Source organism: Mus musculus, chromosome 4, assembly GCF_000001635.26.
Source record: "Mus musculus strain C57BL/6J chromosome 4, GRCm38.p6 C57BL/6J".
Classification (NCBI taxonomy): domain Eukaryota; kingdom Metazoa; phylum Chordata; class Mammalia; order Rodentia; family Muridae; genus Mus; species Mus musculus.
The window spans coordinates 20,110,104-20,131,362 of record NC_000070.6 but is presented as its reverse complement, the minus strand read 5'-3'; the positions used below and the strand labels follow the sequence as shown (position 1 = coordinate 20,131,362).

The following is a 21,259-nucleotide window of genomic DNA, read 5'->3' as shown; positions in this document are numbered from 1 at the left end:
ATTGCTCTGGCTAGGACTTCAAGTACAATGTTGAATAGGTAGGGAGAGAGTGGACAGCCTTGTCTAGTCCCTGATTTTAGTGGGATTGCTTCCAGCTTCTCACCATTTACTTTGATGTTGGCTACTGGTTTGCTGTAGATTGCTTTTATCATGGTTAGGTATGGGCCTTGAATTCCTGATCTTTCCAAGACTTTTATCATGAATGGGTGTTAGATTTTGTTAAATGCTTTCTCAGCATCTAACGAGATGATCATGTGGTTTTTGTCTTTGAGTTTGTTTATATACTGGATTACATTGATGGATTTCCGTATATTGAACCATCCCTGCATCCCTGGGATGAAACCTACTTGGTCAGGATGGATGATTGTTTTGATGTGTTCTTTGATTCGGGTTAGCAAGAACTTTATTGAGGATTTTTGCATCGATATTCATAAGGGATATTGGTCTGAAGTTCTCTATCTTTGTTGGGTCTTTCTGTGGTTTAGATATCAGAGTAATTGTGGCTTCATAGAATGAGTTGGATAGAGTACCTTCTGTTTCTATTTTGTAGAATAGTTTGTGAAGAACTGGGATTAGATCTTCTTTGAAGGTCTGATAGAACTCTGCACTAAACCCATCTGGTCCTGGGCTTTTTTTGGTTGGGAGACTATTAATGACTGCTTCTATTTCTTTAGGGGATATAGAACTGTTTAGATCATTAACCTGATCTTGATTTAACTTTGGTACCTGGTATCTGTCTAGAAACTTATCCATTTCATCCAGGTTCTCCAGTTTTGTTGAGTATAGCCTTTTGTAGAAGGATCTGATGGTGTTTTGGATTTCTTCAAGATCTGTTGTTATGTCTCCCTTTTCAGTTTTGATTTTGTTCATTAGAATGCTTTCCCTGTGCCCTTTAGTGAGTCTGGCTAAGGGTTTATCTATCATCTTAATTTTCTCAAAGAACCAGCTCCTCGATTGGTTGATTCTTTGAATAGTTCTTCTTGTTTCCACTTGGTCGATTTCACCCGTGAGTTTAATTATTTCCTGCCGTCTACTCCTCTTGGGTGAATTTGCTTCCCTTTGCTCTAGAGCTTTTACATGTGTTGTCAAGCTGCTAATGTGTGCTTTCTCTAGTTTCTTTTTGTAGGCACTCAGATCTATGAGTTTTCCTCTTAGAAATGCTTTCATTGTGTCCCATAAGTTTGGGTATGTTGTGTCTTCATTTTCATTAAACTCCAAAAAGTCCTTAATTTCTTTCTTTATTCCTTTATTTGACCAAGGTATCATTGAGAAGTGTGTTGTTCAGTTTCCACGTGAATGTTGGCTTTCTATTATTTATTGTGTTATTGAAGATCAGCCTTAGTCCATGGTGGTCTGATAGGATGCATGGGACAATTTCAATATTTTTGTATCTGTTGAGGCCTGTTTTATGACCAATCATATGGTCAGTTTTGGAGAAGGTCCCCTAAAGTGCTGAGAAGAAGGTATATCCTTTTGTTTTAGGATAAAATATTCTGTAGATATCTGTCATATCCATTTGTTTCATAACTTCTGTTAGTTTCACTGTGTCCCTATTTAGTTTCTGTTTCCATGATCTGTCCATTGGTGAAAGTGGTGTGTTGAAGTCTCCCACTATTATTGTGTGAGATGCAATGTGTACTTTGAGCTTTACTAAAGTTTCTTTAATGAATGTGGCTGCCCTTGTATTTGGAGCATAGATATTCAGAATTGATAGTTCATCTTGGAGGATTTTACCTTTGATGAGTATGAAGTGCCCCTCCTTGTCTTTTTTGATGACTTTGGGTTGGAAGTTGATTTTATTAGATATTAGAATGGCTACTCTAGCTTGTTTCTTCATACCATTTGCTTGGAAAATTGTTTTCCAGCCTTTCATTCTGAGGTAATGTCTATCTTTTTCTCTGAGATGAGTTTCCTGTGAGCAGCAAAATGTTGGGTCCTGTTTGTGTAGCCAGTCTGTTAGTCTATGTCTTTTTATTGGGGAGTTGAGCCCATTGGTATTAAGAGATATTAAGGAAAGGTAATTGTTGCTTCCTGTTATTTTTGTTGTTAAAGTTGGCGTTTTGTTCTTGTGGTTGTCTTCTTTTAAGTTTCTTGAGGGATTACCTTCTTGCTTTTTCCAGGATGTGGTTTCTGTCCTTGTATTGGTTTTTTTCTGTTATTATCCTTTGAAGAGCTGGATTCGTGGAAAGATAATGTGTGAATTTGGTTTTGTCGTGGAATACTTTGGTTTCTCCATCTATGGTAATTGAGAGTTTGGCTGGGTATAGTAGCCTGGGCTGGAATTTGTGTTCTCTTAGTGTCTGTATAACATCTGTCCAGGCTCTTCTGGCTTTCATAGTCTCTGGTGAAAAGTCTGGTGTAATTCTGAAAGGCCTTCCTTTATATGTTACTTGACCTTTCTCCCTTACTGCCTTTAATATTCTCTCTTTATTTAGTGCATTTGTTGTTCTGATTATTATGTGTTGGGAGGAATTTCTTTTCTCGTCCAGTCTATTTGGAGTTCTGTAGGTTTCTTGTATGTTCATGGGCATGTCATTATTTAGGTTTGGGAAGTTTTCTTCTATAATTTTGTTGAAGATTTTTGCCGGTCCTTTAAGTTGAAAATCTTCATTCTCATCTACTCCTATTATCCGTAGGTTTGGTCTTCTCATTGTGTCCTGGATTTCCTGGATGTTTTGAGTTAGGATCTTTTTGCATTTTGCATTTTCTTTGATTGTTGTGCCAATGTTCTCTATGGAATCTTCTGCACCTGAGATTCTCTCTTCCATCTCTTGTATTCTGTTGCTGATGTTTCTATGGTTCCAGATTTCTTTCCTAGGGTTTCTATCTCCAGTGTTGCCTCACTTTGGGTTTTATTTATTGTGTCTACTTCCCTTTTTAGGTCTTGGATGGTTTTATTCAATTCCATCACCTGTTTGATTGTGTTTTCCTGCAATTCTTTAAGGGATTTTTGTGCTTCCTCTTTAATGTCTTCTACCTGTTTAGCAGTGTTCTCCTGTATTTCTTTAAGTGAGTTATTAAGGTTCTTATTGATGTCCTCTACCCTCATCATGAGATATGCTTTTAAATCCGGGTCTAGTTTTTCAGGTGTGTAGGGGTGCTCTGGACTGGGCGAAGTGGGAGTGCTGGGTTCTGATGATGATGAGTGGTCTTGGTTTCTGTTAGTAAGATTCTTATGTTTACCTTTAGTCATCTGGTAATCTCTGGAGTTAGTTGTTATAGTTGTCTCTGTTTATAGATTGTTCCTCTGGTTACCCTCTATCAGCAGACCTGGGAGACTAGCTCTCTCCTCCGAGTTTCAGTGGTCAGTGCACTCTCTGCAGGCAAGGTCTCCTCTTACAGGGAAGGTGCACAGATATCTGGCTTTTGGACCTCCCTTCTGGCCGAAGATGAAGGTCCAAAACAGAACCTTTCCCAGAAGCTGTTTTGTGTTAGCCTATCACAGAAGCTGTTAGCTTCTGTGTGCACACTCTCACCTGTGCAGACTACTTTTCGGTGGGGTCCTGGAACCAAGATGTCTCCAGCCGTTCCTGAGGCAAAAGTGTCCTGGGTTGGGTGGACACCTGTCCTCTGGGCGGGAAGGTGGTCGGATGTCTGGAGCCCGAAAAGGGTGCTGCCTCAGAAGCTCTGTGGGCCTGCCTGTCCCCAGAAGCTGTCAGCTTCTGTGTGCACACTCTCAACTGTGCAGACTACTTTTCGGCGGAGTCCCAGAACCAAGATGGCTCCCACTGATCCTCTATGTTTTAATTTATATTGAGTGAAAGAAAGAAATAGAGAGAGAAAAGAAAGAAAGAGAGAGAGAGAGAGAGAGAGAGAGAGAGAGAGAGAGAGAAAGAAAGAAAGAAAGAAAGAAAGAAAGAAAGAAAGAAAGAAAGAAAGAAAAAAGAGAAAAAGAAAAAGAGAGGGAGAGAGAGAAAAGATAGACAGGAAGAAGACAGGAAGAAAGGGAGGGAAGAAGAGAGGGAGGGAGGGAGGGAGCAAGGAAGGAAGGAAGGAAGGAAGGAAGGAAGGAAGGAAGGAAGGAAGGAAGGAAGGAAATAAATCTAGCAACTAGGGTAATGGTTAACAACTAAACTGTCGTTTACCCCTGTTTGGAGAGGGGAAATAGGCTTTCTCCAATGAACTGACACTGAGTATATCTCATGTCTTATGTAAGGGCATGTCTCATGTTTAGAAGTAGTTGATCAGCATATAATATACTCCATAGCTTTTTTCCTCGATCAGTTTTCACAGCTTACCAAGCAAGATGTATAAAATATGCTAGCTCTGTCCTCTGTGGTACATAGAGAACTTTTATTTGGCCACAGTTTGGTGAATTGTTGTTGGTTTTGTTTGTTTGTTTGTTTGGTTGGTTATTGACTTTTTTTGAGGGGTTAATATTTTATGTTGTTTTCTTGATTGGGAGGGGTGTTGTATTGGGTTTTTGTTTGTTTATTTAGGAAAGAACTAAGGTTGGTTAGGTAGGGAGTAGGAGAGGATCTGACAGGACAGAGGTCTTGGGAAGAATATGACTGAAATATATTTAAATTTAAAATGGTTTTAAATAAAAAATATAATAAAAAAGAAGAAAAACTTATAGTAACTAATTGTCAGCAACAGTAGCTTAAATAAAATAAAGATGAATAAATGATAACTCTCCTTAATGTTGTTTCCATTTGTCCTCGATCACTTTTCACAGCTTACCAAGCAAGATGTATAAAATATGCTAGCTCTGTCCTCTGTGGTACATAGAGAACTCTTAACTAAGTTTTGTTCCTAGTGATGGCTGTCTCACTCTTTCCATTGCTAATCATGGAGTCCCACTCATTGAGAACCACCATCAGCCCCTGGAAACAGAAAGCAGTTTTAGAAACATTAGCCTTTGAGAACTATCTCAAGGGCACTACAAAGGCAACACACTCAGTGCAGTCTTAGTTGTTCCAAAGGAGAGACAGGATTTTCTGTACATATAACACAAGGATTGCTTCATCTCAGCATTTTAGGTCCACTCATGTCACCAAACCATTCATCTTTTAAAAATCAGTGTATGTGTTTTGTGTGTGTGTGTGTGTGTGTGTGTGTGTGTGTGTGGTTTCAGCACAGCAAGGTCTCAACCATGCCTAGAATTCAGACTCTTGCCTCTTGGGTGCTACAATTAAAGGGTTGCACCACCACACCCCTCTCAAAGATCAGTTCTTTACAACTGTGTGTGTGTGTGTGTGTGTGTGTGTGTGTGTGTGTAGTGTTGCACGTGCGCTATGTCAGATATGTGGAGGTCAGAGACAGTTTGCAGAAATCTTCCTTTGCTTCTGCCATCTGTGTTTGAATTACATTAAAAACACTATTACACTATTTCAAGTCTTTGGAAAAACAATACTAGAAATAAGCAAGGACAGAACACTCTCTCTCTCTCTCTCTCTCTCTCTCTGTCTCTGTCTCTGTCTCTCTCTGTCTCTCTTTGTGTGTGTGTGAGAGAGAGAGAGAGAGAGAGACAGAGAGAGACAGAGAGAGACAGAGAGAGACAGAGACAGAGACAGAGACAGAGAGAGAGAGAGAGTTCTGTCCTTGCTTATTTCTAGTATTGTTTTTCCAAAGACTTGAAATAGTGTAATAGTGTTTTTAATGTAATTCAAACACAGATGGCAGAAGCAAAGGAAGATTTCTGCAAACTGTCTCTGACCTCCACATATCTGACAAAGCGCACGTGCAACACTACACACACACACACACACACACACACACACACACCAGACATAACACCAAGAAACTTAGAAAACAAGTAGAAAGAAAAATTATTGCAAGATTACCAGGAACACATTGAATTAGCATCATTGTCTTGCCATCTGCTTTTTCTCTGCCTTTGGAGGCTGGGTTAATCTAGCCATTAATAAACTTTATTCATGCACCTATTTAAAAGCAAGAAAGTGAGGAGAGTCATGAGTTTAAGGATCCAAAATCAATACCTAGACCTATTGCTCATTTATAACTATTTCTATGCCACATAAAAAAATGCATGTATACCACCACCAACCAGATATGGACACCAACCAGATGCCTGTCTGTAAAGTCAAGCCTGACCTTGAACTACTCTATTTAGTAACATGAACCAAATCTTGATGTCCATAATTAATTAGAAAAAAATTAATTATGGGAAAATCTTAATAATTAAAATAGATTGAGGAGACATAATGGTCTAATGTAATGTGGATTATCATTTAAACAAATCTACTATAATGAATATTTCTGGGTAATTGGAGCAATGCAGGTATGAAATGTATTAAATATTATTAAGAACTGAGGTGGTGGAGACTAAGTAAAAGTAAGCAGACAAGCAGGCATATTCTTATAGTCAGACAGGTAATCCTGGCCTCTACACACACTTTTTTGGGCCAGGTAATTCCTTGGATCAGGTCTGTTCCACTGTGAAACTGCTATCCAGTAGTATCCTTGGCTCCCATATATTAGATACAGTAAGGCTCCTGCTTTAATCTACTTCACTCAAACAAGCTTCATTGAAACCAGCTTCATGTGTTCACAGAGACGTGATCTTTAGAACCTACACTCTTCCTGCTAACTTAAGACTGTATGAAGTCATAAATTCCTATTTTTATAATCACATCTCTTTATGTCCCCATGGAAATCACAGTTAAAATGCAGAGTGCAAGGATTAGACTTAGGAGCTTGCCACTCAGACTCCAAAGAAACAGAAGCACAGAATCAACGCTGCAGCAAGACTCCAGATGGCCAAGGGCCTCCTAGGTTGTGCAGGAGGAAACACAATTTGTGGAGAGAAGAGAGACACAAGAAAGGGAAAAGTAAGAAGCCAGAGATTTTTTTAACTATTTCAAATTATGACTGAAAAGTGCATCCCAAGCAATGAAGTCACTGAGCTACACGAGTGGGAGAGAAACGTCTAGACAGTGAAAGTAGTGTGAAACAGCTTTCCTTGTCAGGTGCTTAGGATTATTGTGTTAGTCAGGGTTCTCTAGAGTCACAGAACTTATGGGTAGTCTCTATATAGTAAAGGAACTTATTGATGATTTACAGTCTGTAGTCAAACACTCCAACAATGGTTAGCAGCAGCTGTGTGAAGGGAAGGCCAAGATGTTGCTCAGTCCCAAATGGCAAGCAGGCGAAGGAGAGAGAGAGAGAGCCTTCCTTCTTCAAATGCCTTTATATATCTCCATCCGAAGGTGTAGCCCAGATTAAAGGTGTGTGCCACCACACCTTTAATCCCAGATAACCTTGAACTCAGGGATCTCCCTGTCTTAATCTTCTGGAATCCATAGCCACTGTGCCTCAAGATCTCCATACCAAGATCCAGATCAGAAACTTCTATCTCCCAGCCTCCAGATTAGGGTCATGGTGAGCCTTCCAATTCTGGATTGAAGTCCATTCCAGATATAGTCAAGTTGACAACCAGGAATAGCCACTACAATTATTTTGGGAGGGAAAAACTCTTATGACTTCGATGAGCAGGGTAGAAAGTGTCTTGAGTGGCCACTAGCCGCACATAGGGAAGTATAGAGCTCACCTGAGTTCTTGTAGCAGAATGAGACATGGCAAGCTAAGCACTAGTACAAGTGTACAGAGGCCAGTTTCCCCTGGGCTGTCAAATGAGTGTTAAGGTTTAGACCAGCTAAAGCTTCGCAGAGAGAGATGGAGAGAGCTAACACACTCTACCTGGCTATGCAGGTATGGTGCTGAAGCTGACTTTGACTTTGAGCACAGACACACCGTTCACATCTAAGCATTCCAAAGGCTACAAAAGAAGTTGTGGGAACACTCTGTTCAAAATGTGGAGACCGGAATGATTCACACAGGAGGGTTGTAGTGCTTTGGGATTGGCCAGACAAGCAAACTTTACATTGGTGGTTTTGGGATAGGGGGGTGCTGCTGGAGACACAGAAGCAGGAACTGAAACAGGAGGTATGGGGGTAAAGGATAGAGGGGGAAAGAAGAAAGAGTTGGTAGAGATGTTAAGAAACTGGCCTATGCAGTAATTGAGCCTGGAAAGTCTTCAATCTGCAGTTGAGGCTAGCAGATTGAAGAACAGGACTAAGTCAATGTTACAAATGACCTGACAGGAGAGCCCCCTGTGACTCAGAAAACCTCACTGTGTGGTGAGGCTTTCGAATGATCCCACAACGTCCACCCACACTGTGGAGAAAGATAAACTTTACCTACTCCATGGACTGAATGTTAATCTCATCTGAAAGACACTGCCAAGAAGAGCTTTTTTGTTTGTTTGTTTTTTCCCTCCTGGTGGAGTGGTGGGATGTGTTGTTTTGTTTTGCTTTCTTTCTCTTTCCCCACCAAATATTTAGGCACAGTGACCAAGGCAAATGAATATGTAATGCTATATATCCCAGGATAGGATATTGGTGAGGGAGCCAGGTCCACGATTTTTCTCAGACCAAGACCGGTATCATGAAGAGGCTACGGGAGTATGGCTAGTAAATTGGGGATATATAGTGCCTTCCCTTCCGAGACAGTGAGTCCACCTCATCCCATAGTCCTGTGGCTGTCAGCTGTCTCCCTATCTGGACTGCCACAAACTGATCTGGAAAGCAGAAGAGCTGAGCCTTTAACCTTCCTAGCTCCTGGGTCCAAGAGAAGCAGGCCCACCCTAAATTGCTTTGCATTTCAAAAAGCCTGGAGAAAGAGACAGGCTTTTCATTTATCAGCACTGGAGTTTTTTAAAGCAATTTATATTTTCTTTTTCAGGTCGAAATAAGTAATGACATTGACTCTGAAATGCGGCTCCTGGACTTGAGTTAGGGAACAAAGCACCATTGGCCTCTAGCTCTGGGGATCCTACAGCGTCACCTTCCTCCTAGACAGCAGGACTGCGCCCCCTGCCGACCAGACCAGCGAACACGGAGCTGCGAGGTCTTTGGTCTCAGCCTGTGTAACATTAGCGTTGTTTGCTAGATGCGTTCTGGGTGCTTGGGTGGGTTTGTTTTTTTTGTTTTGTTTTGTTTTGTTTTGTTTTTAAAGTCATCTTCTTATATAAGCACTTGTAAATTGTAAAAAAAATGGTTTTAAATTGTTTTTAATTTAACTTGAGGCATGCAAAATGAAAAAAAAAAATCTATGAAAATCTTCTCCAAGTCATTTCTAAGAGGATTGTCTGTGTTATTGAGCTGTGACATCCAGGTTACTGGACCCTGAACCCTGCTAAGCTAATGGTTTTGTATACACAGACATTGCCTTTGGGCATCAGACACAAGGGTAGACCTGTGGCAGACTGCACAAAGACTGGATCTAACTTTCCAACCTAGCAAAGATCACTGTTTAAACAGCACCAGACACAGACAAAACATGAAGCCCTTTGTTCTGAATCTCTAAAGAGTGCACAATCTCTAAATAGTCCGATATAAATGTGCAGATCCGTGTATCTCTTGTCCTTGCAATGTTCCAAGACACACATGTATGTGCGTGTTTATATTATGACTGAGTACAAACCCAGAATGATGTGTGGAACCCTTCCTAGGCAGGGAGTTGGCTGGCTGTGAGCTTCGTATTTTCTGCTCTTAGTTTCACTCTCACCACTGATGTCAGACCTATACATACAGCTCAAGGGCTGTGGGACAGAAATCACAGCCATAAATCTGTAGTCAGGAACGTTTTGAATATTCAAAGGGGGCATTCAAATGCTATAGAATTCTCTATAGAGATCTGTAACAAAAATATTTATGCCTGAGTTACATCAGTTTTTCTTTCTTTTTCCCCATTCATCCCAATAATCAAGAAAATTAAGTGGAAAATCTAATTTTCTAAGGGGGAGAATAGGTCCATCTTGGAAAAAGTATTGCAATTCTGGGGCCTTTTAGATTCAAATGAAATATAGATATGGTGAAATGCATAGGTTTTTAAGGGTACAATGAGAAGTGCACAAACTTAATGAGCAGTGCTTCAACCAAAATACAGAACATGTCTGACCCTTTAGGAACCTTCCTTGGTCCCCTTTTCCATTGGTCTCCATGATGCCATTGATCCCCAACAAATACCACATTAGAAATTGCAGTGTGCTTGACTTAGTCTGCTGATGTAAACTGGTTTTGACCAAATACCTGGCCATTGTAAAGTGGCCAAGTAGATGGATAAAATCCATGTTGATTCTCACTGCTAAGGTTTAACTGCATCGCTGATGAACTGTCTGCTCACCGTATAAGGCAGGTATTTGTCTCACCACATTGTTTTCCTGTCTCTGCCTTAGTTCTCATGTGAAAAGCCATTCTGGTCCTTTTGTACACACACAAAAATTGAGTCTTCCCTTCATCACAGTTCTGTCTGTCCACTGTTTGCTCCAGAGTCAGTCCAGTGCAGCTCACATATCTCTAAGGCATCCATAAACCACTGAAATTGGTACAAAGTTTTGTATGCTTGTGGAAGTCTCTCTGTTCCCTCTTCTCCCTCTTATATGCATAGATTTCATGAGTCTGCTATCAGAATTTAATGCAATCCCCTCTGCCCTAATGCCTCGAAGTTCATGTACTAGGCTGTATCCTGTCCTTTAGCTGGTACTCCCACTGAGTTCTCTCCTACAGAATAAACCTAGATTCTAAATGACAGGGAGCTCTTGGAACCTGAAAGGTGGTGCCATCAAACTCCCATTTGAGGAGACCAGGGTTGTGGCAGGGTGTAGAAGAATAACACAAAGGCCATGTCTTGGCACCAAGTCTTTGCACTCATGACCAACCTGGCTCCAGGCACAGCCTTCTTTTGAATGAATGACTTACTCTTCCTTGGAGCAACCAGCTAAATTATGTGGAAATGCAAGAGCTAGGATGGCATCAGCTTATTTATGGGAACTTCCAATCATGTGCCAGCAAAAGTTAGGCAGAAAGATAAAAGGATTAGAGAACTCTCGGACATGAAGTGGCTTGAGCATGGAGCAGTCCATATCAGAGAAAAACTATATGAGTATGTTCTCCAATGATCTTAGCCTCCTTTTTACCACCATAGAAAGGGTGAGGGTGTGACCCTGAAACAAGAACATGTCTTCATACAACTCTAAACCTTGAATGTGGTTGGTTCACCTTTTTTTAGAAGATAACATGGCATCTTGTTCTAGCAATATATTGATGCATTTTCTTATCCCTTTGGTAAAACAAACCTCGCTGTTCCCATAAGCCCAAATAACAGAGGCAGCTATCTTTTAGTAGCTCAACCTGACAGGATATAGCAAAATGACTGGCTACCTGTTTCATCCAATGAACAGCCCTTTTCTGATAAGCGAAATTTGTCTACGTTAAAATCAACTGAAATGTGTGTTGTGAAGGCGAGAAAAAACATCATGACCGCTAAATGGAGGAGCAAGTAAAAACCAAAATTGCACTTTTTGTCTCTGAAAATTAGAATCTTGCCAAGATAAAACAGACTTTCATTTTTTTTTTTTACTTAATCTTAAATTTTATGTTCCCAAAATAGTCTCACTATGGAAAACAGAGATTCTGAGTGTGTGGTTTTTAAAGTAAATACTTATCACTTATGAGTCACTTTAATAAGGAATTCAGAAAAAAAAACTTTATAGGTTGATTAGAATTCAGGTGTTCTGATTTGACATTTTAGCCCAAACAATATACACTTTCTTTCAAGAGTTGGATGAATAAAGTAGGAAAAAATACAAATAACTGATGTGTTATGGACTGGCCATGGGCAGCTCAGATGAAACCAAGTCCAAGACAGATATTTCTACACTAATGAGCTAACTCCAGGGTGGCTTAATGTGTTCCTGAACTAGCCCCAAGCTGTGAGCAAAGCTACTGACCAATGAAATGTTTACAAACTTGGATTTTTGGAAAAGGCCCTTAGACCTGGCTTCTCTACTCTCTCCGTGGATACCCATCAGCAAGAAGAAATAAAAACTGGCTTCTGGTGTGGTCCTCGCTTCAGTGACTGTTGATCTTCTGACACCATTGTTGAGCTCACACATGCCCACTTGTCTTTTAAAGACTCGGAAACCTTAAATTTCCAAACTTACAAAACATATTTTCAATAAGCAAGTGGTCTATAACATTTTGAAGTCAAGGAGTCTTTTAAGTGTCCAGAAGTCAACTTTAAATATTTGTTATAAATAAGGCTACAAAATAAGAATATTTTATCCAAGAGCAAAACCAATGGAAAGCATTACTCCTTGTGTGATTAAGTAATGTGCCACTCAGAAAGGAAGTTGGTACATTTTAAACATCAGACAAATGTATTTATTAAGAAAATGAAATCTGAAAAGTGGAAGACTAGAAAAATTCACATTTTGTTTTGTGAGTGGTATCTCTTTTGCTCCTGAAGAGAGTTTAGAGAAAAGGCTATTTCTTCATGGTGGATAAACCTTCTTAAATCCTGGGATCTTTCAGGGAGTCAGCACCCACAGAGAATTAACCATTGCCTTTGAACTTGCATTCATATAAAGGGCATGGATCCTATTAAATGGTAAACGCTTTAAAAAATGAAATATTCAAAGGATCCAAATATGTGTGGGCTTGAACTTGAAAGATAAGTTAAAAGAATAAAGGAATGGATGAAAGAGAGCAGCAAAGAAGGAGCAGAGTGAGAAGTAGGTTGAAAGAATGGAAACGGAAAGTTACGCCATCTTTATTTGGATAATGCCAGTTTTGCTTCTTTGGTCAAATGGCTGTCTTTGTTTCACTGAGTAAAAACACTGAAGTACATTTCCCTTCCTCTATAGAGCTGGTAAGAAGTAGTGTGATGAAATAGATAATCTAGGTAGTTTTCCTCATAGTATCTGCCTTTATAAATAACCAGTCAGTCTACTTTAGAATTAAGTTGAACCACAAATGACCATTACTGTCACCAACACTAACAACGAAATGACAACAGCTTAACTGAGAGAACTATTCCTCTTCATATTCTAAAGTTCTGAACAGCATCCGCAGGGAACAGCATGGGAGCTTCCTCGAGAGCTTGAGGTCTTGCTGCTTCATCTTGTGAGGTTATGGTCCTCAGATCATAACAACATTCACAATGACTGCTGAAGCATATGTCTCCTTGTTTAATTCCAGCCAGGGGAACTAAAGGGAATAAAGGCAAAAAGAATGACATTTCTTTTGTTTGAGGACACATCTCAGAACCTGGCTTTTTTTTTTAAAGATTTATTTATTTTATATGTAGGCACACTGTAGCTGACTTCAGACACCCCAGAAGAGGGCATCAGATCTCATTAAAGATGGTTGTGAGCCACCATGTGGTTGCTGGGTTTGGAATTCAGGACCTCTGGAAGAGCAGTCAGTGCTCTTAACCACTGGGCCATCTCTCCAGCCCCAAGTATGTCTACTTATATCATTTGCCAAAGTTTGGTCTACCCCAAACTTTATAGCAAAAAATGCTGGACACTAGAGCCTATATTCTAGATGAAATTGTACCCATCTAAAACTAAGAATAGTAAATACATAGAGAAGAATATTGAGCAGCCTTTTGCATATACTTCAAGAACACCATGTTGTTGAAATGGAGGTCTCGAGTTTTTAATTGTCATTGATTATACAAAAAAAGAGACATATACTTTCTAACGTTGTAAAAGTACCATCATCAGCTCCATGAAATAAAACTGTCTGCATCTTGCTTTCTTATCTGGTCTTTATGGTCAGAAAGAAAACTTAATATATGATGCTAGATTGTCCAGTGTTTCATTAATTCTGTAGAATGTATTTTGGCTTTTCTGCTGTTGCAATGACTCTAATTAAAAGAGCCAGTCCAATACAGGTCTCAGTCCACACATAACAGCACCAATAGGCTAATTCTTTCATCTGAAACAGTTGAACTCTGTTCCACAGGATCTTCTTAATTGATCAATAAGGTCTTTATTTTATTGCTATTTAATTGAACAAGTACCTAGAGTATACAGTGCTTAGTAAAGTGGATCAGGACAGGTAGTGTGTGTTTACATTGTGTGATCTTTTGTACATCTGTCTCTTGTTCCTGATTCATGTGGATTTACTTCGAGTTTCTCTCCATTTAAACTTTTGTATTCTGCTATTTCCTCTGTGTTAAAGTTGAGCTCAGCTACTCATGGTGGCACAGACCTATAACCTCTACTACATGGGAGGTTGGGGCTGAATAAACACAAATTCAAGAGCAGCCTAGGTGGCTTAGTGAGAGTCTGTCACGAAGATTAAAAACGGAAGAGAAAGAAAAGAAGGAAGGAGAGGAAAAGGGAGAAAGAGGAGGAGAAGAAGAAAGGGGTTGTTGTTGCTGTGAAGTTTAACGTTTAAAAGCGGGTCTGGAAATGGACTTCAGTGGTGGAGCACATGGCTGTCACTGAAGCCAAGATCCTAGATTTGATTGCCAGCACTATGACAACTAAATGAAAAAAAAAAGTACATTTTTTTTTTTTAAGTTGGTCAATCTCTTTTCACTTTTTTTCTTGGAAAAAAATACATTATTTTTGAGAAACTTAAAATTATAAAAAATTTTATCATTAGACTTTACTGTGCCCTCTTCCTGAACCGTGTGCCCCAGATACTGCTTATTCAACAACACTCTAGGGAATGATCTGGGAAACTGAAGAGTGCTGCTCATAGACTCTCTGAGCATACATTGCCTCCAAATCTAGGTAGTGCCTGATAATTTCAAAATGATTAGGTGAGTTGGACTCTAATACAGGAGCCTGAGGTGGAAGGATTGCTTGAGGCCAGAAGTATAAAGCCACCTTGAGCAGAATAGCAAGATGTCATTTTTAAAAATTTATATAAGCAAGGGGCAAAAGAGATGCTTCAATGTTAAGTCAATCTCAGGATGATTAAGTGTGTAGTGCTTGCCTGCAGCCCTGGCAAAGGACCCAAGATAAGTTGTCCACATTCAGTAACTCACAACTGCCTGTAATTGTAGTTCCAGAGGATCTTACTTCCCCCTTTGGCCTCTGAAGGTGTCTGAATTCATGAGCACACACCGCCAAGTATATGCTCTTTCTCTGCAAGCTAAACTCATAGCAGTGGAAAGACCTGTGATATCTCCCTGTGCTCATTTGAAGAGGAGGACGTTGAGGCTAGTCACAGCAGTAAATTCTTCTGGTGTCCTATTATATGGGAATCAGCCTTCTTCCCCTGCATTCATTCCACCGCTGTCTTTTTTAGAGTCCCTACCGATCAGGCTTTTATTGGCCGGCTCTTTTGTGATGACATTTGATGCAGATCTGGATGATCAGGTTGTAGGCCCCCTGCAGGAAGACACATGCTGCTGGCCTCCTACCCATAACCTGCTTCTCCTTTCTCCTTAGCAGAATCACTAGCCAGAGGACATTAGTATTCTCTTCGGTTTTGTTGTTGTTGTTGTTTGTTTTGTTTTGTTTTGTTTTGTTTTGCTTGTTTTCTTGACGTCATTTTGTCTTCTGAGGGGATAGTTAGAAATCCCTGACCACAGGTCACTCTTTCTGTCTGTTTTATTTTATGTCTTTAAGACTTGTTTATTTTATGTATATGGCTACTTTGCCTTCATGCACACACACACACACACACACACACACACACACACACACACACACACACACCGGAAGAAGGCATCAGATCCCAGGACAGATGGTTGTGCTTGATCAGCTTGGTCTCTCTGTGTCTGCTTTCTTCACTTGCAGCTTAAACACAATTTTGTATGCTCTGAACAACCTGCATACTACATTTACCAGCTAGATCACAGAGAGCTTACTTTCAATGACAGGTCCTAGGGAAGTGAATATGCTGATAACTTGCTTAAAGCCACTTTCAGACTGCTTCTTACAGTTTCGTCTTCCATGAGCCCCCTTGCTCAAAGGCAATCATTCTATTTTCTTTCTGGCATCTTAAATTCTAACCACAAATCATATTCACTGCCTGTACTTTTACAAAATAGTTTATGAAGAGCACCTGCAGCCTCATATTAAAATCAGATCCCAGTAATCAAAGTTATTGTAGTGAATTCAGGTCTTGATAGAAGAAATAGGTACTAAGGATGTAGGTCATTGATAGAGTGCTTGCCTAGCATATGTGAGGCCCAGAGTTCAATCCTCAGTTCTGTTAGTAAGTAAATAAATAAGCAGAAAACAGAAACAGGTAATGCTCTGAATATTAACCGGCTTTCCAGTTCCTTCATCAATACCTGCATTGTATCATACAGACTTTCCTTCTTATTGCCAAGTGGGGGGTTATTATTATAAACACTTTATAATAATAGATCAATTTATTCATCCAATATGCATAGTTATTTATTTGGGTTCTCTATAGCTTTTCATCTTTGCCTTGCTTTTAAGATTCCACCACCACAACCGGGGCTTGGTGATTTATGCAATTTATAATGTATGAAGTAGTAAGTTAAATATCTGTTTGTTTGAGGCAGGGTCTCAATATATATGGCATGAAACTCACAGACACCCACCCACCTGCCTCTGCTTCCTAAGTGCTAGGATTAAAGGCTGGTGCCACAATGTGCAGCCTGCATGCTAAGTCTCTTTAACACTAGAACTCCTGTGTTCTTACTCTTGTGGCTTCTTTAACTTGTTTTTGGAGGACAAGTAAGACTCGTCAGTTCCTTTCATTGTTTTTAAACCACATGCTTTATATAATGGGTTTAAAATATCAGTTGGTGACTGTTAGACTTTTTAATAACACAAGGGAAGGTATTGATGACAGACGTCAAACTACCTGAAATATGCCCAGAGATCAAAGTCCCTCCGCTGGCTCTAAAATGCCCCCCTGTGGTCTTAGGTCTGCAGGGTCTGCTTTGACTCAATCCTTCTCAAAGTAGGAGGGCAGTGATATCAGCAGGTTCTGGGCTTGTTTCCTTATTTCTCCTTTGTTTCAGGACCACTGCCATCTCCCTGCCTTGATTTCCTCCACAGAAACCCCATATTTTCATACCCATAACTAAGGAGCTGCATAATTAAACACAACCTTTAAGAAAATGGAATTTTCATTAAAGTTCTGCTGGGGATATGAACTGCAACATGACAGATGCTGCTAGAAGCCCAGAGTATTATTAGCATCAATAATAATTGCTATAAAAGCATGCCTCGTTCTCTGTTAAAGATGTAGATGTTACATTTTTTTTCCCCATTTCACATAGCTAAAGGGAAACGTGGGTGTGAACACTTCAAAACACTTTCACGTCCTCAAGGGAAAACCCTGAAGTGGAGCGAGTTAGAATTAATATCCATATCAGTTCCTAGAGCAAAATGCCTGACACAGAATAACGAAGCAATTTCTCATCCTCGCCTAGTAACTTGTAGGTGAGAGTTCCCAGAGAGATCCCTTGGGCTGGAAACAATGACAAATTTCTGACTTTGTATGTTTTTGGTTTTCTTGGTTTTTTGGCTTTTGGTTTTTTGGGTTTTTTTGTTTTGTTTTGTTTTTTGTTTTTTGGGTTTTTTTTTTTGTTTTCTGAGACTTCTTACATATGACAAGAGCCCTGCTGCCTAGCAACCTCCTGCACACACAGCAGAACCAAGGAGCCAAAGACAGACAAAATGGTTTCTGCCATTCTTGGGTAGGTTTTTTTATATTCCACATTTTGAAATCCCTAAGTTCTCCACAGAGGGAAGCTCTCCAGCCTAGTATTTATTAGTCTTAATTAAAACACAGCTTGGATTTTGTTAATAAAGTAGTTTCCAAGCACCCAACAGATTAAGGAGCAGGAAACTATGCAGAGAATATGCAGAAATGCTGACAAGCGTTTAAACACGCGACCTCTGAAAGAGCACACGGAGGAAACCAATATAAGAAGCTGAATCCCTGGCATATGGACACATGTGATGTGAAAACCCCTGTAACAGTCTACAGGAAGTAGTGCATACCTTTACTAAACTGTCTTACTCCTACTAACATAAAGCCAGATGTTAGCTAAAATCATGTCTGTGTGAATAGAGGAGGTACTCTAGTTCTCTTTGACCTGTCTTACAATTATAACCATTATTGCTTTTCTGTCACGTGCATCTGACATGTGGCAGTTCAGAGCCCCACATCTGAATAAGATACACTACTTCTGGCTGCTGGTAATTTCTTTTTTTCTGATGATCACACAGATTTCCATTGTCTGTGCTTCTTAAATATGGCATTGCTTTCTGTAGCATGATATTTCCAGAGTGTCCGGTGGCCTGTGATCCTTAGCATCTCTAACACTAAAGACACTTGATAAAGAACACTGTGTAATTATACTCCAGTTATCTCCCCATGCATGCCCCACATAGGAGCCTCAGCATGGTGAGAAACTATCCAGGCGAGAGGAGGATTTGATTTTCAAAGGATTTAAGTCCCTAATACGCGTTTCTGAGAATTATCCCCTGTGATAAATTTCCCTTTACCTTGTAGTTACCAAATTGTCTCTTTTAGTAGAACAGCATTTCACAGAACAGGTAAGGGTTCCTCCAAAGCATGCCACATTGGTCTGCCACGCTCTCTTCCGATTCAAGAGTTCGGGCTTACATTTGCCCGTTTTGTTTCCTGTACTGTTTTTAGTCTATCAGTAATTGACAGCTGCTCACTCAGGCAAGTTTATCATTTCTGAGTCAGTCAGATTTGCCCTTTCATGTAGAAAGATGACCATCTAGGATCGGCTACTGCTAGGGAGCTTTTATTGCAAGTCACTGCCATACTTGGCAGGTTTTTTTCTTTTAATCCACCAGCATACACCGAGGGACACAAGGTTCTATGAACTCTTTTAACTGACACCATGTGGTGGCAAGCAGTGGTAACGGCCTTTCTTTCAAAGCATGCCTGCAGAGAATCTCATGGGTGAGAGGCACTGTCCAATTATTAGAGAAATAAAGCAAAATAAAAGAATCTTCCACGGGGAGCATACATGTTATCCCTGGGGAGATATATTAATCTGCAAAGCCTCAAGAAAATACCATTCTAGAACATCTGGACCCTGGAAGAAGGTGTGGACAATGTCCTTCCCCACAGATTCTGATCTTTGGTGAGTAAGGAAAATGGTCAGCCCAAATGCGACCTTCCTTTGCTGCCTTGGGATGCTTTAAACAAACACTTGGCAAGAATCTGGTTTTGAAAGCACCCCTCCCCATCCCAGGGGGTAGAGGGGCAATGAAAACTAATCAAATGTCCCATTTTTCTTTGAGAAGTTGATTATAGAAATCTTCATAGCTTTGGGCAAACGTCTTCCTTTGCAGAGCTCAGTCTCTGTGACACCACTCTTCATTCATTCTGTGATGCTCAAGACACTGAGATCTAAGCAACATGTCTCTCTGAGCATGTGTGTGCCATACTTGAAAATGGTGCCCTATCACTTAGGACTGGATTGACAGATCTAAGAACCAGTTACCGGATCACATAGCCAGTGCCAGCCTGTCGCACCCCTCTCATTAAGGTAGGCCATTCTGCAGCCCCTGCCAGTCTAAATAATTATGCTTGCTTCAGCCACACGCAGATAAACTCTAGTTAACTCTGTGATGATCTGAGAGTACCACCGTGGGTCCTGGAGTGACTGGGTGTGGAAGAGACCCTGCAGAGTCATAACTGTCTGGAAAGAAATAGCAGTGCTCAGAGAGGGGGTCTCCAGGAAACACTGCTATACGTGGAGGTCCACGCATAGCTGCTCCTTTGCTGCTATTTCTGACAAACTGGGTACTATTAGTACTATTGTAGAATGAAGATAGCAATAGTGAAATGCTAAGAATGACCCTAAGTCTTCTACTGTTCCCAAGACTAACAGTGAGTTTGCTCTTTTCTTTGTAACACCAACTCTGCCATCTTATGGAGAGGAGTGGAAACAGCAGAGCATTTTGCTCCGTGCCTGCTGTTAAAATGACAGGTTGTAGCAACTTCTACCCAATTCTAGTTGCTTTTAAACCACCAACAATTTACCAGCAAAAGTATTTGTTTAAGAAAATCTGTATCTAATAATTCTCAGATTGCTTGCTAACCAAGATGTCTCTCAAACTTGGCACTAGAATTCTATGTATAAACCTCAAGTGATATTTTGTATTAATACGAGTTTCTACTATCACATAACACTGTGACGTAATTTCTTTGTATATTAGTGTCTTTTTCTATCATTTCTTGAGCTACCAGGTGAAGTAAATGAAAATACCTGAACTCTGTCAAGAACTGCCCGGTATAATATTGGTAGCCTGTAGGAAAATGAGTCTTGTTTTTCTTACACATACAGGTAACAGGACTTGTTTTCACAATTTTGCTTTTTACATTTTGTGCTTCTACCTGTATATTATATTCTACAGTCATTAGAATATGTCATTTAATTCATATGTCTTTCTCTAAACACTGATTCTGAATAAGTTTACAAGTTATATGTAATTAACTATTATTTTCAACCATGAATAAAAGTGTACATTGAAATAGAAGGTGAATGCTATTTTCAATGCTTCTCCTCATAATAAATGCTCAGCATCCTGAATCCCCAAGTCCAAGGTTGAAAACTTTTTTAGCACTGCATGATGCCACAGATCCAGAATTCCAGGTCATGAAACTTTGACTCACATAAAATTGGTAAAATAAGTAATATCTTATGCATATTATAAGATTACTTTCAGGGGCATAGAAATCACTGGATTCTGTGTTTAGTCTTAGAGTGCATCCCTAATTTCACTATGCAAATATAAATATTTCAAAATTCAAGACCTGTGCTCCCGGGCATCTCAAAGAGCAATGCTTCCCCTATCCTATGTGTTTGTAAAAGAAACTTGGACAAGTGTGCATCCTGAGTGTTCCTGCATTCTTCAGATTGCAAGAGTTTACACTTCTGTTTCACGAGCAAGGAAAATCACTGGCTATTGTGACTGGAAGAAAACAGTCCACTTTCCAAGAAGTCCCAGAAGACTTGAAGGACTACAAACCAACTCAACCAATTTGCCACTGGTTGTGGCTAAGCTGGCTTCTCATCCAATGATCTATTCAGTTCTTACCTCTGTCATTCACCCTAGGCTACCACTTCCAAAGCAGAAACCAGGCTATAATTTTGTTCTCCACGGGGAAAAAAAAGCCTTATAACTAATTAATTAGACCATGGTTTGATGATGACAGTGTAACATGCTAAATACAGCCCAGGAAAGAAATGTCTAAAAGTTGGCACCAGGACCTAGTGCACTGAATCATACTGAGTTCATTCTTATGGTAAGTGATTTCTTCCTTCCCCCTTGTCTGTCACCATGTTACTCCCAGGATAACTACTTTCCTAACTTCTTCACTGTCTCTGAGTCAAGTCACACAAACTACCCTCCACCCAGCCTACTCGGGGAGCAATAACCCCTTATCACCAGCATGATTTCCCAGATGTAAAAGAGTGTTAAATATCTGACCTGAGTCACCCAGGCTGGGATTCC

General features: G+C 40.1%; 1 protein-coding gene across 3 annotated transcripts in view; it reads left to right on the top strand.

Moving 5' to 3' along the window:
• Nkain3 (Na+/K+ transporting ATPase interacting 3) overlaps positions 1 to 20,334 on the top strand; it is a 669,681-nt gene extending 649,347 nt beyond the window's left edge. For 2 of the 3 annotated variants that reach the window (XM_006537951.4, XM_011250046.3), the window contains exon 7: positions 8,707 to 20,334. In XM_006537951.4, the coding sequence (XP_006538014.1) occupies positions 8,707 to 8,760 (54 nt within the window). In that variant the 3' untranslated portion in view covers positions 8,761 to 20,334. The remainder of the gene's footprint in view (positions 1 to 8,706) is intronic. The other variant, NM_001290410.1, reaches the window with a different exon arrangement.
• Positions 20,335 to 21,259: the final 925 nt, after the last annotated feature.